Source organism: Triturus cristatus, chromosome 4_1, assembly GCF_964204655.1.
Source record: "Triturus cristatus chromosome 4_1, aTriCri1.1, whole genome shotgun sequence".
Lineage (NCBI taxonomy): Eukaryota > Metazoa > Chordata > Amphibia > Caudata > Salamandridae > Triturus > Triturus cristatus.
The window spans coordinates 556,911,933-556,939,546 of record NC_140585.1 but is presented as its reverse complement, the minus strand read 5'-3'; the positions used below and the strand labels follow the sequence as shown (position 1 = coordinate 556,939,546).

At 44.9% G+C, this 27,614-nt stretch overlaps 1 protein-coding gene across 2 annotated transcripts in view; it reads right to left on the bottom strand.

Moving 5' to 3' along the window:
• Positions 1-27,614, bottom strand: part of OPTN (optineurin) — a 522,442-nt gene that overhangs the window by 441,528 nt on the left and 53,300 nt on the right. For both annotated transcript variants that reach the window (XR_014981292.1, XM_085652875.1), the window contains exon 2: positions 1,117-1,315. Coding sequence is in view for 1 of the 2 variants with exons in the window: in XM_085652875.1 (XP_085509001.1) it covers positions 1,117-1,297 (181 nt within the window). In the remaining variant the exon portion in view is untranslated. The remainder of the gene's footprint in view (positions 1-1,116; positions 1,316-27,614) is intronic.

The following is a 27,614-nucleotide window of genomic DNA, read 5'->3' as shown; positions in this document are numbered from 1 at the left end:
AGGGCGGGGATGAAGGGAGGGACTACAGACAACATTAAAACAAGATCTATGCAATTTTAAGTAAGGCAAGTCAAAAAAGCAACATTTCAGCACTGGGCTCCTTTTAGAGGCTATATGGTAAATCTAGTTCAGCACTGAAGGATTTAGAATCTTGCATGTAGTCAACTGATGTGGGAGCGCCGGTACGCTTCTATTCCAGTGTTTGTGGTGAGTTCTATTAAGAATGAAGAATGTAGCCCAGACTGCGAGGAGCTCAATAGAGCAATGCTGGGTATGGTGAGCCAAGGTGTGGGCAATGCGTGTTGCCACTGAGCTCGCTGTTTAAAATAAAGGGATGTGCCTAAATAGTGTCACTGCTTTAGGAAAAAACCATGCGGGAGCTTCCTTTAAGGGAGTTGAGGTAATCTTTGAACAGCCACACAGGTGGCCTCCTCTGCCTCAATAGTGTCAGTGCTTTAGGAAACAAATACGCGGGCGCTCCCTTTAAGGGAGTTTAAGTAATCCCTGAACGGCCACGCCGGTGGCCTCCTCAGACGAAATGGAGGGACTGGAATGCGGAAAAAATGCTGCGGTGGTGGTGAGAAATGCAAAAAGAACAGATGGACAGAATGCAGAACAATGTCCTACATTGACACCAGTACAGAGATCTGGGCCTAAATCCATCGTTTTTTTTGCTCACCATGCCATTCCAGTTTGGACCCAGCCATATGCAAATCAGTCTTGACCCTGCGCCCAATGGGAACAGTCCAGCCCGAACTGCCAGGCCAGGTCCTCCCTGGACTGGAAACAAGCATCCTAGGACCGGTTTCTGGCTTTCAGCCCTCATCAGCCAGGATAGCTTGACTCCAGTGGCATGGAGAGCACCTATTCTGCAAGGGCGGAACGTAAGCCCTTTTTAAAGATTTAAATTAAATACAATAGATTTCACAAGCACAGCGCAAGCGCTGTGCAGATGACACCTAAAAATGAACAGTAAACAGTGAAGAAAAGAAAAAGGGGCAGACTGTTTCAAATTCTACTTCTCTTGCTCTGGTTATCGTTGCTTGCGACTTGTAACAACACAGAATCTTTTGTAATGCAAGTGTAGGACATTATCTTAAGAAAATAACTATTTACCTTTTAAATCATAGTTTTCCACAATCAGTTCTTCTATCTGTCGCAGCATTTCTTCAGGACTCACTGTGGCAAGGCTGGATGTATTTATGCTAGGCCCTCCATTTGCAATCGTATTTCCGAACGGGTTCCCGTTTTCACCAGATGCGCCATTTTCAGAACTTAGGACCTGCTGGTTTGACATCACGGCTAAGACTTCCCCCTTTGACAAAAAAAAGAGAATAATTCAACGTTCTGCCATAGAAAGAAAATAGGCATGCACAGCCAAAGCAAATGTAGCCGGAAGACTGGAATGTTCCACAAGTTACCCCTATTTCGAACTAGTGTGACTTGTTAAGGCTGGTACAAAATTATTTCTGATTTACCCAGCCACACCATTCATAGGTTTTTAAAATCTACATTTATGACACCTTTACTTTCGGCTGTGAAATCATTCCAAATGTAAGCCATCCATAGACGGTCAATGACACACAAGACATTTTGGTTTTCCGATGAAAATAACAAAAACACACAAATATTATGAAGAGAAATGTGTTCGAAAAAAAGAAAGTGGCAAAAGTCAGGATTCTAAGGCAACATGTATGGAAAGCGTTGATCCCTCAAGATGCTACAAGAACACACACTTGTGCCAGGCCCCATGGGTACAGGAGCAATCTACTACAGTGCAGTCTAGCCACATTTATCTGCACGCCACATACCAGCCTCACTGGGAGAGGGGGAGAGCAGGGTTGTCCCATTCACACAGGATGAGTGAAAGATGAAGCAGCTTGGTTACGGACGCTGTTTACGTTGTGTATGCACTTTTGTCTTCATGTAAGTACAACTGGAACCTACGGTGTATGTACCACTCCCTACATGTGAGGGGGCAGCAGCGTAGCTCCAGCCTCACTGCCCCCACAAATCAATGTCACAGCTCCAATGCAGGCCAGTGTGCAGAGACCAGTGTGAAAGGGCCAATGTCGGGAGACAAACTGTTCAGCATGTAAAGGCCCAAGCAGTATCCCTGGAAGGACTCCTTCGATTCTGAGTCTTCGCCCCTCATAGGAGGGCTTCGAGAGGAAAGGGGTATAGCATCATAACTGACACTTTACTGGTAGGCTGTAATTGGGCTGTTCCCAAGTGTGCATGTCATTCCCAATAAGCAACGGTTGGGGGGCGGGGGGGGGGGGGATGACCCATTGCCTTTCTCTGAGTATTATAGTGTATTGATTTAAAAATGCATGCAGCTAAAGCTGTTGAGCCATAACTATAAGAAGGACTGTGAAGAGCTATACAGGTTGTGAAAAATATCAGATATTGTACTCGCTTCAGATATTGGTTGTAGGAAACAGTCAACGGCCCGCTGCTTGTACTCCATGGTGTTACATTTGGAATGTGCAACTGTATGTGAAATATATTTAAACATCATACTTTCAGCCAAGTGATGTAAACTGGGCCCTGCCTATTACAAACATTTTTAATAGTACTAAAGATACAAAATAAATATACTAAGTATTCCTAAAATAACTTCGAGAAGTTATATGTTGAAGCACAGATCCTAAAAATGTATTTTCAACCTATTTTGGAAAGCAGAATTTGCACCAGTCCTGGGAGCGTGAACATTTTGATCTTGCGATTTGTGAGAACACAACCATTTTTGTAACTGAAAAGTGTTTCCCTTGTTTTGGCACTTTTGGAAAATGGTACAAAACAAACCGACAACTACTGTAGACCATCCATTAAGGTCACCAAATTATGGTAAGCAAGCATTTGGCAAAGTTAAAGCATCTGGCTTTCCTGGAATACACAAAATTGATACTTGGTAGTCCCATTATTCGACAAATTTGAAATTGTAAGGTAGAAAAAAAATGTAGCTGAGACACAGTGTAAACATCTGCAATATACCGTGGCTCTGGTAGTATGGAACTCAGTGTTGTCAGCATACAGGCACAGCTGTCTGCAGCCATATACTAAACAAGCATTTGCAATGCATTAGGTCTCGCATTTGTGAGAGTTGTAAATGACAATACCTCTTATTTATCTGCTTTTGAAAATTAACACATAAATAAAGGGCATTGTCATTTACAATGCCTCTAGCTCAGACTCTTGTAAATGCGAGACCTATTTTATTTCAAAGAAGTGGCCGCTGCTAGGAAAGTGAAAGCGGGGATGGTTTGCTGAATGTTGCAGTAAAACAAGTGTGCCTGCAGTAGGAGAAACTCATTAACCCGTTCCGTGCTCATGACGGAACCACGCCGTCATGAGCCACGGGCGCCGTGTGCTCATGACGGAGTGGTTCCGTCATGCTGCGGCCGTTGGCGGCCGCTCCTCCCACGCGGTGCTAATTCCCCGCCTGTGCGGGCGATTAGCGCAGTGGGTGGAGTCATGACGGAACCACTCCGTCATGAGCACAGCGCCACCGCACTGCCCCCAAACCCCCCCCAGTGCTGCGGCGGAATTCCTGCCGCAGCCAAGGGGTTAAAGAAAATAGAGCTTACAGACTAAATAAGACATACCGTGTAACAACAGAAGTGAAAGGGCCAGTACTCATGGGAGGTTACAAATGAAGACAAGGAGGTACTAAGGAGGAACTATCAAGCCTATTAACGAATCAGAAGCCAGCATTTACAAAGGACAAATACACAAGTCAATGAAACATATGGGTGGAGAGTGGGAGAAGCTTCATGTCCATACTTGAATACAGCATGCCTCGCCGCGCATGCGCTACCCAGGCTCGACCTAAAACTAAGTGAAATCTCTTTTGATGGCATACTTAAAACAAGCATTTACAATGCAATGGTCTCAGCATAGTTAAAGTTAAAGGTATTGGCATTGCTCATGACATTATTTTTGTTAATGTTTTTGTTTTTAAAACATTTAAAGAAACAGCATTGTTATTTACAATGTCAATAGCTTAATCACTCTCAAATGCGAGACCTATTGCATTTGCACCCACACACAGAGCAACACACCCAAAGCCACCCACACACACAGAGCCACACCCACAGAGCCACCCACACAGAGCCACCCACACAGAGCCACTCACATAGAGCAACCCACACACAAATAGAGCCACCCACAGAGCCACCTACACACACACACACACACACACACACACACACAGAGTTACCCACACACAGACCCACCACGCATAGAGCCACCTAAAAAAAAGCTGCCCACACACACAGAGCCACACTCACACAGAGCCACCCACACACACACACACACACACACAGAGCCACCCACACACACAGAGCCACACACACACACAGAGCCACCCCCACACACACACACAGAGCCACACAGTTGAAGTTAATGTTTTACTCAATGTTTATATGTTGCAGACATGCCGCTCTGCTTCTAGTTAGCCTTTCAGTTCAGGTGACGAAATGTAAGTGCACGCCCCAAGTGAGAAGAGTTGAAAATAATAAACAGCAAGCAAAATGTAGAGATAAAGAGAAGCCAAGAAATATGCACCTTGACCTCTTTACCACGAGTGTACTACTCGGAGATAGAAGAGACTCCAGAAAGAGCACTCCGTTTACCTGCAGTACAAGGCTGAGCACAGCAGGCTTCAACACAGATTGCAGGTGCACACCTAAAAGCTCACTCATCAATTGTTGGAAGGGCACCAGCATGCCTGACGGGAGGTGTGGCCAAAGCAAGCTCAGATTCTCTCACGACATGTAAGTTTAGAGGTCCAGAGGTGCTGTTAGCAACCTTCGAAGAGCCTCCGGGAAACCGGTCATTCAAATTTCAGGATCCAATCTTAACCCTCTTGGACCGAGTAACAAAGATTATGCTGTGGCTTACTCTCGTAGTACTCTTGAATTTTGGAGGCGAGCCTGAAGTAAGCCAAGAGCGCTCCTAGTTCACTCTTGAAACCAGTACTACAAGAGAAGGGCACACTTGCTCCTACACAAAATCTTCCATGATAGTACGCATTTCTACTGAGGTCCCAAATGACAGATTTATACCTGAAATTCAGGAGTAAACCAGGACTACTGTAAGAGTAAAACACATTTACACGAATCATGATAATTAGGCCCTTAATATCGCTAATTGTGGCTTTTTCCACTAGGATCGCTCGTTTCCTGCCAGTTGACTGTTGAGATTACGACTATTCCTCTCCAGTGAGTTTTAATGAGGGGGATGTGGCATTGCACTCGAAGTTAGGCCACGCAGTTATCCCTCGACTCCATCTTGCAGTATTTACTTGGTCTGCTCGATTCGCTGTGGCTCGGGGTGTGGAAATGTGGATTTTCCTGATCAGTTATGTCCCCTATCTTGGACCCCAACGGTTCTATATGCATGTTACAAGTACATGTATGTTCCCTCCAGTTCCAGTTTCTAAGACGCAAACATATGTGTGTCTACCGTCAACATGTTCTCTGTCAGATCCGCCATCAATGGGCTGGATATTCGATTCCTAAGTATGAAAGGCCACCGACTTTATATGGCTAAGTTACTTCATTTTTACAGTTCAGGCGAGTAGGCCCGATTCTGTCCTCAAGCCTTTCCCTGCTCTCTGTCTCTGACAGCTTCAGCTTGAGCTCGCATCTGTATCCATGAACTTTGTCCTACTCCCTGTGCAGCTAACGGTGCCTGCCTCGGCCAGTTTTCGCCTGTCTGCCAAGAAGTTGTATTTCACCTTCGAATTATCTATTTTGCTCTCCAGCCGATGCATTCCTGTCCAGTGATTTAGGTAAACATTTCCTTTAGCTCACAAGCAGAGGACTCAGCCTTTCCGTCCTCCTGCAAGTGATTCATAGCCCTGTTGCCATGGAAAGTTTTCTGCCCCTCGCATCTCATATAGACACTTAGACGCTTGTACACGCACATAGTCAGTATAGAATAGATTCTGTCCGAGAGTCTCTTCCCTTGTGGATAACACAGTTCTTTAAACATAGGATGTTAGATATGATTTGGGATTAGGATGACTTGACCCCAGACTTCTCGTCTCCACATGTAGAGCTAAATGTCAAGTCCCCTTCACCCCCTAGTTGCACGTCAATTACACGTCATGCTGCCGCGCGCGCATCTATGCCAAGTATTATCTTATAGATCCACCTATGTCTGATAATTCTAACCAATCATGTTTCTTTTATTCCTTATTACGCCTAGTTTCGATTATGTCACTGTCACGTCACTTTTCTTATCAAATGTCACGCCTTCTACATTCGTTTCATTGTAATGAACTTATTATAAAAATACATGTCTGTTAATAAATTATTGTACTTCACTTCCTGAACCTTCGTGGTGACGGAACCTGAGGGCCGCGACTCGAGTCGGCCATTTTGAATGGAATAAAGCCCATTAGAAAACCTCTTATACCACGGATTCTGCCTCTTGTTATTTTGAGCTATTTACTTTAATTTAAGATTCCGCATGAAATTCAGTCCGGTAATATTTATTTTATTTACCACATAATGGCGCCCGAATAGGGACACTTTCTCATCTCACGCGCCGGCGGTGCGTTGCAGGCCCGGTCTCCTGCCACAGCTGGACGGACCATAAACGCGTACCAGCAGGATTTCCTGTAAGCTCCCTCCGGTCAAGCGGGGGCGACTGAGGCTGCGATCAACCCAGACGAGGCGATGAGAAGTGCGAAGTATCCCGACCAGAGCCTAGCTGAGAGAGCAAGATCCGAGGTATACAGAGGCCCACCAGGTTTTCCGAAATCCCGACGTGCAGAGGGTCCGATGTCCGCAGTTATCGAGTCCTGTCCATTCTCTGAGGCCTTCCGTTTCAAGGAGCTACTCGGTGAGTACCATCGCCGAGGAGGCGTGTTGACGCGCACATAGGTTGTGCCGGTCAAGACGGATTTGGGTACACAAATCCGGTCTGCACTGTTTAGCAGTGTATATGTACTGTTTAGCAGTATATCAAGTATTCCGAAGTATTCAGTTATTGTCAAGAATTCAGCGTGGTGATTAGTTAGGCAGACTGTCATCATTGTCGATCATTGTTATAATGTTTAATGTTTAATGTTTAAAGTATTCAGAAAATGTCTTGCATATTGTGGTATGAATGACTGTTCATTGTTCACTGTTCATTATTGTGTTTCTCGTATTAAGCAAGTTCAAGAGTAAGTATCAGATCAGTTGTCAATATGCCGCTCTTCTCGAAGTTAAGACAGATTACTACCAGAAAAGGGGTGCTTGAAGAAGCAGTTCCTATTCCTCCTAGGGACACTCCAGGACATTTCATGTACCATAAGCATGGCTTAGATGCCATATTGTTTCTTGATCTATGGGTAGATTATACCAAAGGATTACCGGAAAGTCAAAGGTGGCCCATAGCGGGAACCTGGGATGCAGAGTGCATCATGAAAGTGGAGGAAGAGTTATGGAAAAGAAAGGTCAGACAGTCACAGAAAGACGCTGTTGAGTTATGGCGTAAAGAATCTCATAGACGAACAGAAAAAGCACGTAGACAAGAAGAGAGGAGTAAAGAAAGTTCAAATAAAGTTCAAGAAAATCTATTAATTGAGGAAGGTATCCGAGTGAAATCAGAACAAGTGAATAGACAAAGAAATGCTCTTATGAATGGTATGTATCCCCTTCTAGCCGAAGGACTACCTAAGGCTGTTACGGAGGTGCCAAAAGACTTGCCACCCCCATTATTTCCAATTAAGGTACATCCAAAGGGGCATCCCAGAACCGCAGAAGATGTTTTTCTTTCCTCATATCTAGACGATGCAGCCCCCGAGTATGCTAACGCCACACCACATAGACCGTCTGGCGGAGGGGTTCAACGTCAGGATCAGGTATCTGTCCCCGTGCAACAGCAAGTCCCGATACAAGCTCCGGCAAGCACATCTGTTTCCGCATCTGTCTCCGCAGTCGACTCTACAGAGGTATCGACACCCATAGTTGCTGTGTCACGTTCAACGAATCCATTCACACCCGACGCCCCAGATGGGGCCACGGGAGGTGCTAGCAGTACTTTCACACCACCTAGAATAAATAAACTTGTTTTTCAAGAGTCAGCGCATTCACGTACACCTAAATTCGTAAATGAACGTACGCTTAAGGAACTCCTTGTAAATTGTAGATATGACCCAGTGGTCGGTAAAGAGGACGAAATGGTCCTGGCATCATTACGTATCAGACGAGCCGCAGAGTATTTAGCAAAGTTACCAGGGATGGCTACGCATCTAGATAACATATACCATTTTGTTCAAACAGGACGAGATCCAGGATGTATTAACAGAGCTATGGAATTCCAGAAAGTAGAAATACAAGGGGAACTGTTACGTTTCCTCATAAACTGTGTGATCAGAAATCAAGATCGTCCGGGGGTAGACCGGAATGCAATGCTTATTCTTACAAGATGGAGTCAGAATATATCAGAAGGGAGACACGATAAGCAAAATTGTATAATAGCCATGTGCCGAAAAATACGTAAAGAAATAGAGCGTATTCATGAAGAGAGATTGGGAACAGACGAGTTTGAGCAAGACGAAGTGTCCGAATCAGGGAATTCCGCAAGACAGTCAGAGACCATAGCCTATGTAGGCAAAGGAAGATACTGTGAAAATACTAGATGTTTTTCTGATCCAATACACTCTGTATGTCCAAATAATAGCAGAACGTATCCGACGCCTGTAATAAATCTGAAATCTCCTGAACATTCGTTTCAAGCCGCAGATAAAATACTACGAGAACGAAGAGGTTACCACCTCCTCGATTCCATGGATGAGCAAGAATTAGCCAGATCAGCCGTTCACTGGATTGTTAGTCCTGAAAAATACGGTGATGAGACCGTAGCACACACGTTTCTCAACCTCAGTACAGATGAACGTTTAGCTGGAATCTATATGATTCAGCAACTCCTCATATTATATAAGAGCCAACATGCTGACCCTGGTCCTTTACCTGATATATTAACGGAACTACTCACGTACAGATGGAGAGGTTCTAGTAACAAGCTAATTAAAGAGATATTAGTGTCACGTAAACAGTACGTCCTTTTTGTAAATCCAGATTCGCTCTCCCTGCCCCCCAGAGAAAGAGCACCGTACTATATGGATAGACAAAATCCCCTACGAGAAGTACACCCAATAAAAGGCGAAGACAATGAGTTTCACCGTGTATTTGTTTACACACCCATATCAAAAATGGAATTATTAGAAATGAAGAAAGTAGTACCTAGTCATGACAAAGACCCAGCGGGTTTCCACCGAGAAATTAAAGACATGTTACTGATGGGAGAGTACACCTTTCCTGATATTATGACGATATTAAAGGTGCTTTTGCCTGCTGGCATATATGAAAAACTGAAAGAAAAAGAGTGGGAAGTGGGAGACCAAAAGATAGACTGGACAGCATTAGCAGAGGAAGAAAGAAGCCGAGCTGCAGGTTCGGGGCTCGGGGATAAAGTTAAACTATTACCAGGTTTACTAGTACAGGTACTGCCACGTTTATTAACTACAAAGAAGGAAGATTGGGGTGCAATCACAGCCTGTAAACAAAAGCAAGATGAAGACACAAGCGATTATTATGCTCGATTTGAAAAATGTTTTGGTATAAATAGTGGTATAAAAGCAAGTAGTGACTCATATCCACATCTATTTGTGACAAAATTAGTGGAAAATGCATTGCCTCCAGTGAAGAATAGAATATTGAAATTCGAGAGTACCTGGCAAAGTAACACTCCGTCGCAAATGCTACAAATGTTACAGTATCATCACAATAGAATTAGGGATGAACAAGAACACGAGCATAAACGCATGAAGGATACAAAAATGAAAATGCTAGTTTCTCAGACAGTACCAGCAGATGGTCACAAAAAGGGTGTGACACATTCTGGTGATTCTGCAGTTCCTGTAAAAGGAACCTGCAATTACTGTAAACAACTAGGCCATTATGTACATGATTGTCAAGTCCTGAAACGAAATATAGCTACAGGTATTGCAAAAGAGAGACCACGATTAGTTAGACAAGATCAGAATGAAAAAGGAGCTATGCAGCATGGACAGTCCATGCCAGTTCAGCAACAGTCTATGCCAGCCTCACAGCAACCCATACAGTTTGTGCCAGCTGCACCACCGTTGCCTGCTACTGCCACACAAACCACAACACAACAAATGTATCAGACTGCACAGTATGAATACCCTGAGTATCAGCGTTACGCATGAACCAGCCTAGAGAGGGAAGTTGACTTACCGCTTATCGAGATTCCGGTAGATCAAGAAGGACCTTATGTACATAGTGAATTATTAGGTCAAGATAGAAAATTCTTACTCGATACAGGGGCAAGTCGAACAACCATAAAACGTAGTGAAGTTCCAGGGGCACCCCTCTCAGGCTCTCAAAATGTTTCCCTTGGTTTTTCAGGAAAACCTATTGTTAATGAAGTATCACAGCCTCTACCACTTACGATAGGACCTTTGACACGAACTACAGATTTATTGCTTACTAAATCATGTCCAGAAAATTTGTTAGGAATTAAAACTCTGAAAGCACTAGGAGCCATAATATGTTGTTCTCCGGAAGGAGTAAGGTTGTTTTTGCGTGATTTTAAAGGTCACTATGTGTCTAGAGACATGGATCCCCGACTACAGACTTTACCAGTACATCTATGGGCACAAGGCCCTACGGATGTTGGCTGCATGAACATTACACCCTATCGAGTTACATTGAAAGCAGGAGTGGTACTACCACGAATGCGACAATACAAGTTACCGCATGATGCTGTAGTGGCTTTGTTGAAAATCATTGATGAGCTAATTGCCCAGGGAGTAGTTGTCGAAACAGACTCCAATGTATGTAATTCACCGATAATTCCGATTCTTAAACGAACTGATCCTACTGCTCCACCAGTGTACCGATTGGTTATTGATTTGCGTGAACTAAACAAGTGTATTGTACCACAATTCCCTGTGGTCCCTGATATATCATCATTGTTGACAGCAATTGATTCCGAAGCAACATTTTTTACTGTAATTGATCTCAAGAATGCCTTTTTCAGCGTCCCAATAGATCCGGAAAGCCAATACTTGTTCGGATTCAGTTTAAATGGGCGCAGCTTTAAATTCTCACGCGCTCCCCAAGGATTTACAGAAAGCCCCAGCATCTACAGCCAAGCATTGAAACGAGAACTTGACAGTATCCACATGCCAGTCAATACTGCACTGCTTCAATATGTCGATGATCTGCTGATCACCGCGAGAAGCGAGCCAGAATGTGAAAAAGCTTCTCTGACAGTTTTACATTTCCTAGCCGACAAGGGGCACAAGGTGTCCCCTTCTAAGCTGCAATTCTGTGTTCAGCGAGTTATTTATCTTGGTCACTCGCTGTCCAAGGAGGGAAGGCAGCTTACACCAGATCGCATCCAGTTAATTGCTAATATGTCAATACCCCAGACACAAAAGGAGGTGCGGGCTTTTATAGGCCTCACTTCATATTGTAGGCAGTGGATCCCTCAGTACGCATTTCTAGCAAAACCACTCATTCAGTTAACCACACAGGAGGCAGCCACATCGACTGTTCTCCCTTGGACTCAGGAACATACACAAGCTTTTGAAAGCCTAAAGGAAGCTTTATGTCAAGCACCTGTTTTAGCAACACCATGTTATAGCAAACCTTTTACACTCTTTGTTACAGAACGCGAAGGTACTGCCTTGTCAGTACTCACTCAGGATCAAGCAGGATCACGCAAGCCATGTGCTTATTTTTCCAGTACATTAGATCCCGTAGCTCAGGCTTTGCCTGCATGCCTGAAATCAGTGGCAGCGACAGCTTTAGCAATCAGACAAAGCGATGCCATAGTATTAGGACACCCATTGACAGTTCAAGTACCACATGCAGTAGAGGTTCTTGTGAACCGAACACAAACACAACACTTGACCATAGCAAGACTTACCGGTTATGAACTGACATTGTTTCAACCACACATAGAGATCCGACGGTGTAATACATTGAATCCTGCTACACTATTACCTGTAATTGGAACAGACCCACTAGCTCATGATTGTGTTGAAATCATTGAAATAAAGACGAAACCTAGACAAGACTTGACAGACGTTCCATTGTTAGATCCAGACCTGACGTTGTATGTAGACGGATCATGCATGAGAGCAAGTACAGGAGATTTAGTGGCCGCGTATGCAGTCACAACAGACACTGAAGTTATTGAGACACATTGTATAGATACTCTGTCAGCCCAAGCAGCAGAACTTATTGCTCTAACGCAAGCCTGTATTCAAGCCACAAATAAGAAAGTTAATGTATACACTGACTCACGTTATGCATTCGGAGTTGTACACGACTTCGGTGTGCTGTGGCGAGAGAGAGGTTATTTAACGTCCCATGGTGCCCACATTCAGCACGGACCCCTCATTCATGCTTTGTTAGACGCAATACATCTACCCACTGCTATATCGATTATGAAATGTAAAGCACACACGAAGGTTACTGATACCATTTCTCAAGGCAATGATTTAGCTGACAGAACAGCTAAACAGACTGCTCAGAATCGCACATTAGACATGACAAAGCCAATAGTTCAGACACCAACACAGTGTATGACAATTAAGGATCCCACACTTGACGTAATTGACATACAGACACATGCCACAGCAGAAGAAATAAAGAAATGGACTGAACTAGGAGGGATCCAGACAGATCAAGGATGGATGACGAAGGAGAAATCTGTATGGTTTCTCCCTGATTCCATGGTTCAAGCCATTATAGCTACAGTTCACAGTCCAGCACATTTAGGAGAGAAGGCTATGCTAGACAGCATTCAGCACATTTGGTTCAACAAACATTTACGAGCAGCAGCTAAACAAAAAGTTCGTACCTGTATGATATGTTGTCAGTTTAATCCAGGAAAGAGTGTTCCCGTAGAGCAGGGTGGATTTCAGCCTCCTGACCATCCTTTTGAAGTCCTCCAGATGGATTATATTCAGATGGAACGTTGTCGAGGATTCAAATATGTTCTCGTAGTTGTCTGCGCTCTCTCCCGTTGGACAGAGGCGTATCCCGTATCAGATTACACTGCCCCGACTACTGCCAAGCAGCTAGTTCGAGAATTCTTCCCACGGTACGGTTTACCACGTGTTGTATATTCAGATAACGGTCAGCCTTTCTCATCCGAATTAATGAAACATGTCTCACTCTTGTTGGGATATCAGTGGAAATTCCACTGTGTCCGACATCCCGAGGCAGCAGGTCTCGTAGAAAGACATAACCAGACACTGAAAATCAGACTGTCCAAAATATGTAGAGAGAAAGGTGTCGACTGGATAGTAGCATTACCAGTTGCACTCTTTTACATGAGAATGGTAGCACACTCTAGAACAGGGCTATCCCCGTATGAGGTGATCTTTGGTAGACCACCGAATATGTGGGGGACGCCTATACCACGTAAAATAACTGATGTTGACTGTAATATGCTGACAGATTACCTGGCTTCCTTGATGTCTGCACTACAATCTTCTCGTTCACAGGTAGCTGCAGCCTTTCCCGACAACACTGAGGCGAAACCCCATGACGTTGTTCCGGGTAATCTTGTCTTTGTGAGAAACTTCGACAGGAAAAGTCAATTGGAGCCCAGGTGGAAAGCACCCAAGTTGGTCCTGTTGACCACAAGAACAGCCGTGAAGATCGAGGGACGAAAAGGGTGGATTCATTCGAGTCACGTCAAAAAATTTCATGGACTTCCTCCTGACACAGACAGTACTGCCCGTGTGTCTTCCCCCATTGACTCAAAGCTACCTTTGGCTGAGGCCAGTAGCCCCGAACTCTATAAACAGAAACTCAGGTCCAGATCTAAACTGTCGGACGATTTGATTGTTTAAGTCCTCTCCAAGGTGAAGCGGTTGAATCTGTCCCGACATGTACCCCTTAGGTCTGAATCACGTAGAGTCCAGAATCATAATGAAACGACATGCTTATTGTAAATTACTGCGTAACCACTGTATTGTGACATTATTAATTTTGTTTTTATTGAGTATTTTAGTAATTATTACGAGTATGATTTTGCACATATATCATCCTATCTCTAAACGTGTTTTCAATATAACTGATGAACATTCTTTTAGTGACCTACCGCCACATGAATTATCCTATAGACTTGCGCTGCGCAATAACACATTCATTAGTATGTTACATCATTCCCATCAGACTAGTAATGCGACCAATTGTTGGGTGTGTGGCCGACTTCCTCCCTATCAGAATAACAAAGGAGTTCTGCCTTTCTTTCCACATCCATTCACACACAATGGCTCCTGTGGAGCATGGTTTAGTTTATTAAATTCCATAGACCCAGACACAGCAGTTTATCAACAACATTGGATATGGGGAAATCTGAATCTAGTTTTATTCAAAGTCTGTCACCCTAATAAGGAGGGTCACCCCAGTAGAACAGGAACTGATTTAGAAAATGAAGTGTATAAATTAGGTAATTTTACGCCTAATCTTATGATTTTGAATGTCAAATCCGAAGTCGAACTAATTCTGCCCACTATGTCAGTATTTCCAGTTAAGGGTGAATTATGTGTAAGAAAAGTTGGTTCCATACATATGGGCCATAGCCAATGCGTTACTACAGTAGAATATAGTGATCAAGGTAAATCTTCATTTAGAGCTTCTCGCCATTCTTACTTCATATGTGGTCAGACGGCATATATGCGTCTGCCTCTAGATTGGGATGGTACCTGTTACATAGCATTCCTTTTGCCACCTGTTTTCCTAGCTCCCCCTGATTATTATCGAGATGTTCATTTAGTACACAATAGAGAGCGGAGAGATCTCCCAGTTGTCGATTATACTGAGACAGCATGGGACAAGTATGTAGATTTCAATAAAGGTATCTTTCCCTATATAGGTACTATATCAAATAGTAAGCTGATACGCAGACTCACCAAGACTCTTGAAGCTGTAGTAAACGAGACTATAGCCGCCCTAGGCAATCTGACAGAGGAACAATCAGTGATGAGAATTGTAGTTCTCCAGAATCGTCTTGTCCTTGACGTCATCCTGGCCGATAGGGGCGGAGCTTGTAGGGTCATCGGATCCAGCTGCTGTATATTCATACCAGAAAATTCGCCATCTGTATATAAAGCTATAACACGCCTTCATAAGATTGTAAGCCAGATACACGAGAATCCAGGCACTTGGACGTGGTCCGGGTGGTTTTGGAGTGTGATATCAGCCTGGGGATGGAGAGTTCTATCCTTCCTAGGTATTGGCCTTCTTATGCTCTTCAGTTGTTGTCTATGCCTGCAATGTGGACCAGCGATTTGTGGTATGTGTGCCACATCGTGTATTCCACATCAAGGTTTTCGTTCAAGATCCCGGAAGAAGAAAGAAGAAGAAATGATGCTCCATGAGCAAATCGAAGGAATGATGAAGATTGATGTCTCGTGAAGGGCAAGAAGGGGACAAGGAGGGAATGTGGAAATGTGGATTTTCCTGATCAGTTATGTCCCCTATCTTGGACCCCAACGGTTCTATATGCATGTTACAAGTACATGTATGTTCCCTCCAGTTCCAGTTTCTAAGACGCAAACATATGTGTGTCTACCGTCAACATGTTCTCTGTCAGATCCGCCATCAATGGGCTGGATATTCGATTCCTAAGTATGAAAGGCCACCGACTTTATATGGCTAAGTTACTTCATTTTTACAGTTCAGGCGAGTAGGCCCGATTCTGTCCTCAAGCCTTTCCCTGCTCTCTGTCTCTGACAGCTTCAGCTTGAGCTCGCATCTGTATCCATGAACTTTGTCCTACTCCCTGTGCAGCTAACGGTGCCTGCCTCGGCCAGTTTTCGCCTGTCTGCCAAGAAGTTGTATTTCACCTTCGAATTATCTATTTTGCTCTCCAGCCGATGCATTCCTGTCCAGTGATTTAGGTAAACATTTCCTTTAGCTCACAAGCAGAGGACTCAGCCTTTCCGTCCTCCTGCAAGTGATTCATAGCCCTGTTGCCATGGAAAGTTTTCTGCCCCTCGCATCTCATATAGACACTTAGACGCTTGTACACGCACATAGTCAGTATAGAATAGATTCTGTCCGAGAGTCTCTTCCCTTGTGGATAACACAGTTCTTTAAACATAGGATGTTAGATATGATTTGGGATTAGGATGACTTGACCCCAGACTTCTCGTCTCCACATGTAGAGCTAAATGTCAAGTCCCCTTCACCCCCTAGTTGCACGTCAATTACACGTCATGCTGCCGCGCGCGCATCTATGCCAAGTATTATCTTATAGATCCACCTATGTCTGATAATTCTAACCAATCATGTTTCTTTTATTCCTTATTACGCCTAGTTTCGATTATGTCACTGTCACGTCACTTTTCTTATCAAATGTCACGCCTTCTACATTCGTTTCATTGTAATGAACTTATTATAAAAATACATGTCTGTTAATAAATTATTGTACTTCACTTCCTGAACCTTCGTGGTGACGGAACCTGAGGGCCGCGACTCGAGTCGGCCATTTTGAATGGAATAAAGCCCATTAGAAAACCTCTTATACCACGGATTCTGCCTCTTGTTATTTTGAGCTATTTACTTTAATTTAAGATTCCGCATGAAATTCAGTCCGGTAATATTTATTTTATTTACCACAGGGGGATTCAGCTCGTTGCTCCAGCTTTATGGACTGCATGCTCTCTAAAAAAAAAAAACACAGAGCCGCCTGACGTCCATCTAGTGACAGCCATCCAGCTACATTTTCTATAGGGCATAGAAACTACAGCCATTATAGTCCTTGGGCCACAAACTACCTTCGGAAGAGCTCGCATGAAAGTAACCGGATACAAAGCACAACTCTCGGCCGGAGAGAGGTGAATGAGCAAAAGAGCTGTGAATGGGCAGGGGAGTGGTGATGGGTAGGAGAAGTGGTGAATCGGCAGGATTGCGGTGAATGGGCAGAAGGTGGTGAATGGGCAAGAGAGCAGAGAATGGGCAGGAGGGGGGTGAATGGGCAGGAGGGCGCTGAATGGGCAAGAGAGGGGTGAATGGGAATGTGAGGGGTGACTGGGCAGGAGAGAGGTGACTGGGCAGGAGAGAGGTGACTGGGCAGGAGAGAGGTGACTGGGCAGGAGAGAGGTGACTGGGCAGGAGAGCAGTGAATGGGCAGGAGAGGGATGAATGGGCAGGGGAGGGGCGAATGGGCAGGGGAGGGGCGAATGGGCAGGGGAGGGGCGAATGGGCAGGAGAGGGTTTACTGGCAGGAGAGGGTTGAATGGACAGGAGAGCAGAGAATGGGCAGGAGGGGGGTGAATGGGCAGGAGGGCGCTGAATGGGCAAGAGAGGGGTGAATGGGAATGTGAGCGGTGAATGGGCAGGAGAGGGGTGAATGGGCAGGAGAGAGGTGACTGGGCAGGAGAGAGGTGACTGGGCAGGAGAGAGGTGACTGGGCAGGAGAGAGGTGACTGGGCAGGAGAGAGGTGACTGGGCAGGAGAGAGGTGACTGGGCAGGAGAGAGGTGACTGGGCAGGAGAGAGGTGACTGGGCAGGAGAGAGGTGACTGGGCAGGAGAGAGGTGACTGGGCAGGAGAGAGGTGACTGGGCAGGAGAGAGGTGACTGGGCAGGAGAGCGGTGAATGGGCAGGAGAGCGGTGAATGGGCAGGAGAGCGGTGAATGGGCAGGAGAGCGGTGAATGGGCAGGAGAGCGGTGAATGGGCAGGAGAGCGGTGAATGGGCAGGAGAGCGGTGAATGGGTAGGAGAGCGGTGAATGGGCAGGAGAGCGGTGAATGGGCAGGGGAGGGGCGAATGGGCAAGAGAGGTTGTGAATGGGCAGGAGAGGGTTTACTGGCAGGAGAGGGTTGAATGGACAGGAGAGCAGTGAATGGGCAGGAGAGCAGTGAATGGGCAGGAGAGTGGTGAATGGGCAGGAGGGGTGAATGGGTAAGAGAGCAGAGAATGGGCAGAAGAGGGGTGATGGGCAGAAGAGGGGTGATGGGCAGAAGAGGGGTGATAGGCAGGAGAGGGGTGAATGGCGGGAGAGGGGTGAATGGCGGGAGAGGGATGACTGGGCAGGAGAGTGGTGAATGGGCAGGAGAGGGGTGAATGGGCAGGAGAGGGGTGGATGGGCAGGAGAGGGGTGGATGGGCAGGAGAGGGGTGGATGGGCAGGAGAGGGGTGGATGGGCAGGAGAGCGGTGAATGGGCAGGAGAGCGGTGAATGGGCAGGAGGGCGGTGAATGGGCAGGACAGGGTTTACTGTTTGGAGAGGGTGGAATGGGCATGAGAGGGGTCAATGGGCAGGAGAGCGGTGGTGGGTAGGAGAGCGGTGAATGGGCAGGAGGACGGTGAATGGGCAGGAGAGAGTTTACTGGTTGGAGAGGGGGGGAATGGGCATGAGAGGGGTCAATGGGCAGGAGAGCGGTGATGGGCAGGAGAGTGGTGAATGGGCAGGAGAGCGGTGAATGGGCAGGAGAGCGGTGAATGGGCAGGAGAGTGTGTACTGGCAGGAGAGTGGTGAAAGGGCAGGAGAGTGGTGAAAGGGCAGGAGAGAGGTGAATGAGCAAAAGAGCTGTGAATGGGCAGGAGAGTGGTGATGGGCAGGAGAAGTGGTGAATCGGCAGGATTGCGGTGAATGGGCAGAAGGTGGTGAATGGGCAAGAGAGCAGAGAATGGGCAGGAAGTGGGTGAATGGGCAGGAGTGTGCTGAATGGGCAAGAGAGGGGTGAATGGGCAGGTGAGCGTTTACTGGCAGGAGAGCGGTGATGGGCAGGAGGTGGTGAATGGGCAAGAGAGGGGTGAATGGCGGGTGAATGAGGAGTTCCTGGAATATGGGCGAAGGTAGAACTGAGTTTGTTGAACGTGGACCCGGGTTGTGCAGCGCCCTCTGCCGAGAGGGGAAGCCGTGGAGGCGGGGAAGGGACACCTGAACCCGAGGAGACTGCCAAGGCGCTGCAGGTAGGAGAGGGTGTTATGCTGGAGTGGGGGCAGCGGCGGGTGTGAAGGTCGGCAGAGGGGGGAGAGTTCGAGAAGAGGTGAGAGTGGAGGAGGGGCTGTGAACAGACTAGTGACCAGGGGCAGGGGTGTGTGGGGGCTGAGAGAGCATAGGGGCGAATAAAGCAGAGGGCAGACAGACGGGAGCCGCACCCCATGGCCGGTGAGGGACAGCCACGGCTGAACGGGGCCTGGTGCTGCCAGAAAGGGGGCAGTAGGGGGACACGACGGGTGAACTTGCTGACCTGGGACCAGTGGCCCCAGGGGCCATGCCATCTCCTGGCCGCTTCAGACCGGCCCTGACCTCGGTGGGGGCCACCTGGGACTCCCCCGGGCACTGATTGGGGCACAGCTCCCTGTAACTGGAGGGCCCCGGCAGAGCCCTCTGAGAGAGCCGGGGGGAGCGCACCGCAGCCAAGGGACGGTGTAAAGCGCAGCGACTGCCAAGGCCTCGGCCTCTCGGCGCTGCACCTCGCCTCAAGCCTCTCCGTCCTGAATGCTTGCATCTGGGGCACAAGAATAAACACATGGACATCACCGGGCGAGTCACTGGATAAATGGATACACGAATGGATACGTTTATCGATGACTGGACAGCGGGCTGTGCAGGAGACACAATCGACGCGAAGAAGGAGGCCACGATTCATCAATTATCCCCACGACCTGTGGATCTTCGATATAAAGAGCGGAAACCGCTTTTTTTTTATCTGGAAAGATGAAGTGAACGAACCCTGGAACGCAAGAGCTTCGAGGCGCACTGTACAGGGTCAGGAATTAACAAACACTAGTGCAAGCCGTGCCCGCAGCTGCCCCTGTGACCTCCTCAGCATAGCCCTGTGTCATATGCTTGATAACGTGTGTGGTGGTACGAGGAGCTGTGAAGTACAAATAAAGTATTTTTCACTCACACCGACAGGGTACAAACGGAGCGAAAACTGCCCCTTTGTCGAGGTTTAAGGCACGTGCGCTTCGTCAGGGCCAAGCTTAAGACGTGTATTTCATGTTATGAATGAAAATGCATACTTTCAAGAAGGGGGCAGCATGGTACATGCCACGCGGACTGGCATTGCACGTGCATTTGTTGCGTCCAGGTGAGGATGCGTTTGCACGTGTAGGCACGTGTGCTGTATGTTCCCGCAGTGTACTGCCAAAGTCTGTGCAAGACGATATCTCGGCGATGCTATTAATAGCGCTTCGTGCAGTCCTGCCGTTTCCAAGCGCTTTAAAATAACAGTCGTGCCAGTCATAGTACGTTCATGGCAAATGTGATGTGCTCCCGACCCTTACCCAATGACATCTAACTTAACTTATTGGCAACACATATATATATATATATATAATGTTCTTAGCTTCCAGCTTTTTGAAATGGGACAGAACCGGAAAAAGCGCGTGTTCTGTGCAGAAATTGAAAATGACGACGGCGATGACAATATGTGCTTGGTCCAGTTCAACAAAGAGCACACATGTGAGGGTTTAGTGTGGGTAGCGCTGTGATATGAGCATGATGCATACAGCCCCCCTGAACCCCTATCGAAAATAAAAGCGGTGACCGGCCTTTGAGCGTCAAAACCGCGACCTGAAGGCGTGAAGGATGAGTGGGTAACTTAATGAGCAGTTTCTTTTTAATTATGATGAATGGGGCTGTGCTCGCCCACGTTCCCTGCATGTATCATGTCACGACAGCGCAGATACTGGCTTTTCACTGCAGTTCGCGATAATGAGGCAGGGGGTTAGGGAAGGGGCAGTTTTCTGGATGCATAGTACTTTTTTGTAGATGAGTAGTTGATGTAGGCGCTGTGCGAAATAAATAATTTCGAGATTCAACCCATGCAGCGCCTAGAAGCACGCTACAGCCTGAAGGTTTCATTAGTTCCACGTCACTAATACAAGATACACATCTTTTTTTTTTTTTTATGTTTTGATGAATTCACATAAATGTGAGGCATTCCCCTGTGCATTTGAAGCACATTTGCTTTTCAGTCCTCCCAGGGAGCAGAGAGTATATATATATATACATATGTACATTAGAAGTACTATCCATATGGTTCACGTTCGCATACTCCAACACTTGAGAGCAGTTAAGAATGATGATAAGAACTATGTGGTAGCTCGCCACATTAATGAAGTACATAAGGGAAACATTAATGATCTTGTTTACTTTGCAATTGACCAAATTCCTAAAAATCTGAGAGGTGGCGACAGAGAAAGAAAGTTGCGCAAATTGGAATCAAAGTACATACTCTTATTTAATACAAAAATTCCAAACGGTCTGAATATAGAGGAGGATTTATATGTACACTTAGTATAATTATTAAATCAAATTTCCATTGTTTACCTGAATTTTACTATTTTTAATTTAACACTACTGTGTAACACCTAGAAGAAATATGAAGGTCCGTAAATAGGTGTATTTCATGAAAACATTGAGTATGTGGCAACATGATGAACAAAAGTCCTAGTTTGAGTTACTTGACAAAATACTCTATTCTGCAAAAAATGATTAAGAAATATTGTTGTGCGCCTATACCTATACGGAAATGTGGGAACACACTGGTTTTGCACCAGCAGTATATTATACATATATATATATATATATATATATATATATATATATATATATACATATACATATATTTATGTTCCCACATTCCGGTGGAGGTATATTATGGGTATTTAAAATTTTAAAATATTAATGGCATTAAAACTACTACTATTTTTGCACAACCTTTTCGTTTGATATTAATGAATATAAAGAGAATTTTTGTAATGGTTTGCAATTTTTTGTAATCTGGAAATTTTAGATTTCTATTGTAAAGGTATTAACTTTAATTGCTATTTTGCACAGAAGAACTAAGAAGTTGCACTTAAATATCAAACGTACTGTAAAGCACTTGCACTTTAACATTAATGAACTGCACTAAATTGAAATCTGTTTTATTTGTTGACAGACTCATGGATTGGATAAGACTCAATATTGGGGCACTAGCCCGATACTACTTTGAAAATGGACATTATGACCGACACCGTGCTGATTTGATGTGATGATTTATATAATATCATGATTGATGTTTTCAATTGCTTATCCCCTGAGAGATTATCAGGAAATAGTAATTATTTGTGGGAATTATATTTGAGTTTGAACAGTGACAATTTAGTCATGTTAAACCAGAACGGAAAGAAAAAGAAATTTTTCCCCAAGGAAGCATGGTTCACATTATGTATTAAGTTTTAACATATATAATATGGACTTTTAAAATAAATAATATATATGTGGACCTAGTAGTTATTTTAACTACTGGAATAACGGGTCGGTTTGAGCGACAATAATAATGATGTCTCATTTGCGTAGTCTGTTCACTATATCTACCATACAAACAACCATGTGACCTTCAATTTTGTGTTTATAAGTGGTGTTTTTTACTGACTTTCCATTGTGAACAAGGCAAGTGTGCCGAAACGCGTCAAGCTAAGCAAATAAACTAAAAGCTGGATGGTGAAACTTACCCAAGTGTCGGAGTCTAATTTCTGGAGTAGAAGTTGGAGGTGGTTTGAACATATAATCCAATTGGACGTGTATCGTAAATACATTCACGCCCGGGCGAGGTGCAGTGTGTGGACGGAGCGATACTTGCGAAATGTCCCCCTGCACCAGGGTCCATACAGGACTCGGGTGCATCGTGTCTCCACAGCAGGGATTCAGGTCTCCGCATAAAATATTGCGTTTGATATACCGGGTCTGCTTGAAGCGGCTGGAAGAAGCCCACAACTTAGGGGTTTCATTGGTTCCACGTAACCATTGCAGGAGTCTTTGACATCTTAAAATTAATGTAATTTTTCCGATGAATTCTAATAATCGTGAGGCATTCCCCCGTGCCTTCGCGAGCAGATTTGACTTTCATCCCTCCCATGATCAGAGTATTTATAATTCCCACGTACCCATTAATGTGTTTATTAATTGGCTCCTTTTTTATCCATTTGACATTCTATAATATCATTGGACGCAAATGCATTCATCCAAGTGTCGCACGCTGGCCACTCTTCTCACAAATCTAGCGCTTTGTGCCGCCACACCGCATGTCAGCTGCCTCCTGTATGGAGTTCACTGCCTGGGGTGTATATTTCGACCACACACGTTACTCGAAGACTACAGCGAACAGACATACAGCCTTTCATTCGTAGATCGATTCATACATTCATCCTAGTACTTGCTTCTCTGGTGACTCTCTTTTAATGGCACTTTGCTTTACAAAGCGCTTGTTAGAGCGGTGTGCCTTCGAATCACTTTAAACCACAGGTGCTACATTTGAACAATTTATTGTTACTTATTATGTCCGCCTTTGCAACACGAAATGCTAAATAGGCCTTGCAGGAAGTGAATACATAATCGTTGATTTGAGAGAAGTGCTTAGAAACACTTTTACCATAAACGAACCGACAGTCGAGTCGTAACAGTTCTTTTCGCAGGGCACCTGCCTGGGCTAGTGATTTACAAAGCTATACTACACTCCCTGCCACCTGACCCCGCAGCCTGATCGTCCCTTTGTCCGAGTGGTTTATTGTCCTAGAAACTGCTTTAAAGCGCTTTATTAGGCATGGCCCTATATGCAACAAGCAACTGGCACGAAAATATCTGCAGGGGAAATATCTCCATGGATCCTTTTAGCACGCGACCATCACCTGATGCATATAGACAAGGACGCCATTAACACCGCCGCCTTTCTCCGAGGCGAAGCAGAAATGCCTCGGAGAAAGGCAGCAGCGTTTTCAGATTCGGGGGCGTGTTTTTCTTTTCTCTCCTCTTGCCATTGGCTGGAGGAGAAAATGAGAAATGTTATAGCTGGACCTGGCCTTATGGACAACTACTTAGTTAAAGTGGTCAACAAAATTAATAATGACCACAGAGCTTCCCTTGGCAAGGGGGGCCTTCCTGCCCCTCCTGATACCACCTCCAATTCAGTGACTGACGACATAATTGAGGCCTTTAACAAAACGAGCCCATGTCCAGGCCCATCAACCAAAGTACAGCTCAACACGGAAGGACTGGTGGCCCCACAGGATGTGACTACCATAGCCTTGGAGGAAGAGCCTCCTAGCCCTAGGCCTGTGAGAGCTTGTAGGAAACAACTCAACAAAAGAGGGGGGAGGCATGTTAAAAAACGGGTGGAAGTCCTACACTTAGCTCATAATAGTATTGTTACTGGAGCACCCCAAGAAGGTAATTGCTCAGTCTGTACTACCTTAGCACCTGACCAATTTGCACTATTAGTAACTACACTTGAGGCTAAATTTGAATCTAAGTTAGCTGAGCATACTCAATCTTTAATGATCCAATTAAATAATGCCAACTTAGAAGTGAAGAGGCTTGGTGATCTTGTAGCAAGTCTTTTGGTTGGTAGTGGGAATTCTAAACCCATTGATGTCTGCTCCGATAGTGCATCTGATGGTACAATAGGTAATCCCTTGTTACGACTTCCCCAGTCCCCTGTTTTACCGCAAATTACCCCCTCGAACCTGTTTCCACCGAGTGAACCAGCCAAACAATCCTTTGTAGGACAAGGTGGCTTATCTTCCTTTAGTTATGGAATAAACACCAGATATACCAATCTTCCTTCAGAGTGTGCTCCATATGTGGTTGTTTTGACAAATGTGCCCACCCTTCAAAGCCAGCAAGCACAGCTCGGAGAGGAATCACATGAGTCACTAAAAAACAAGACTTTGTCCTGGCTCAATAGAAAATGTGGCTTTCCAATAGCTTATGCAGACCACATTTTATCTACAAGAAGGACGCAATGGGTCGGCCCATTCGGAAGGGCTGTAGTGGGGATTGCATTATAATTAATTTTAGATATCCCCAACATGTCAACACAGTCCTATTACGAGCAGCTTCGCTGGTTTGTGATATTAATAGTGTGATGGTACGCCCGTTGGGTTACTTCTATACACACCAAGGTAGATCCCTGAACCGTGTGAGACCCAGAACATTTATATCCTGGGAATCTCGGACATCTGTGGTCCCTCATGGTCATAATGCGGATAATTTTGGGGGGTATGCATCCAATGTTACAACCCACAATAGATTCGGGGCACTCTCGGGTCTGGAGGACTGCGATTGACGTAAGGTCACAGAAACTCAGGAGAGTGCTACTCCAGTTATTCTGGCTCCTGAAGCTATTACTGAAGCCACAACGAATCCTGGTAGTGTAAAACTGATTTGTGATAACATTAAAACTGATAGCGGGGAAATAGTAAAAATGTTGAGCTGGAACATTGCGGGTTTACGGTCCAAAAAGTGTGATAGTGGTTGGCTTAATATTCTAAAACAATATGATATTATAGCCTTACAAGAAACCTGGGATAAGAACTGTGACTTTTGGATGGATGGTTTTACTTCTTATTTTGTCCCAGCTCAGAGCTCTTCAGCGGGAAGAGATAGGGGAGGTCTTATGTACCTCATCTCAGTAAACATCTTGGGTAGCGTTAAGAAGGTTATATGCTCCTCCCATAATTGCCTTATATTGGAACTTAGCTTGCCAAATAATATTAAGTTTGTACTGATTAATTGCTATAATTCCCAGCAAGAGGAGTCCCCTAATGAACATATTAACTGGTTGACAAAGTTTTTAGTATCCTATAAGGACAATCAAACCACTTTTTCCCACTATATTTTGATGGGTGATTTTAATGTTCATCTATGTAATCTTAATTGGCAATATAGTGATCTTGATGGTCCTCAATTCACAACCCCCCAACATTTTGAACACAGCTCTAAAGGGGAAGCCTTGGAGTCCCTACTGTCAAACATTGATTTGTATGAAGTAGGGTTCCAGGACGAGAATAATCGTGTCCCCACTTATGCTGCAAGGGATTGTGAATCTATAATTGATTACATATTTTTATCTGCAGGGCTTTTAAAATATGTGTTTTTTTATAATGCCCAACGGTCTAGTTTTAGCGATCATAACCCGGTGGTCTTGTTTTTAGCTAATGTCTTCCCTTTAATGAACAAACGTGCCCTGGCATCTGGGGTGGCCTCTGTGAAAGCCAAAGATCAAGGGAGGAGACTAAAATGGAGTAAGGTTATCCCCGAAGACTTTTTTAATCTAATCACCACAACGGTCAGTCCTCATTTAAATAAATGTACCGACTCGTCCTCCTATGATAGGGATATAATATTGGCCTTTGAAGCCATCTGCTCTCAAGTGGCTAAAGAACTCACCATGAAAGGCAAACTTGTTAAAAATAAGTCTATTTGTGGTTGGTTCAATCATAGTTGTACCTCAGCTCTAAATCAACTCAGAAAAGCCCTTAATGTTACACCGAGAGACAAAGGTCTAGTGACACAATTAAGGAGAGAGTATTCACAAGTAATATTAGCACGGAAGAGAGAAATTAAACAAGACGCGTGGGTAGCTTTATCGGATAATGCTATCCTGAAAGATAGTTCCAAATTCTGGGAGATCATTAATTCTCCGTTGCTATCCGGTTCCCAGAACTCAGTACTAGAAGTGAATATCTCTGAGGAGGATTGGTTAGGTCATTTTGAAAAAATATATGGAAGTAATCTCGAGATAGAAGTCTTTGTGACTCCAAATATTAGTTCTCCTTTCCCCCTTATTATTTTTACTATTGAAGAGGTTGAGAAAGCTATCGAGGGGACGGCTGGGCGTAAGGCTCCTGGCCCTGATGGGGTGCCATCGGATATGTACAAGGCTAATCCCAAATACTGGGTTAAAGTTTTGTTAAATGTTTTTAATTCAGCGGTCACAGCAGCTCCACCGAAGACTTGGTCTCAATCAATCATAATCCCTGTGTTTAAGAAGGGTCAAAGGGGTGACCCTAGTTGTTATAGGCCTATATCCCTGCTAGACTCCTCGTTTAAAATCTTAGGTAAGGTCATTCTGGCTAGGATAAGCAACTGGACTTCCCAGAAAGGCATAATTTCTAATGCACAGTATGGTTTTAGATCAGGGAGGGGTACAGAGGACCAATGCCTTAATTTACATTTAATTATTGCTAAGTATACCAAAGCTTCAGGGGGTTCGATTTTTTTAGGTTTTATGGACCTGTCCACGGCTTTTGACCTGGTAAACAGGTCTAAGCTCTGGTCAAAACTCCTGGAACTTGGCATGGATAGGACTCTTGTGCACTTTTTGGCTGAACTACATAAAGACCTGAAAGCCTCAATAAGGATGTCGCAGGAGGGGAAATGTACTGCCAGTTTCAAATCTGGCAGAGGGGTACGTCAGGGCTGTATTCTTGCCCCTATGTTATTTACGTTGTATATAAATTCCCTAGAAGATATCCTGCTAGTTGCATCTCCAGATATTCCCCGGATAGATGGTATTCCCATACCCGTACTTCTTTATGCGGATGATACCGTTTTGTTGGCCCGGACGCCACTGGGGCTCCAAAGATTATTGAATGCCTTTGGGATTTTTATGAAATCTTTGGACCTTGTGGTCAACAACAGTAAATCGCATGTTATGGCATTGGGGAAGGGAAAACACCATTTTAAATCTTGTTATTGCAACGGAGCTGTTATCTCCAGAGTGAATGTTTTCACCTATTTGGGAGTCGTTTTTGACGATAAGGGCACCTGGGTA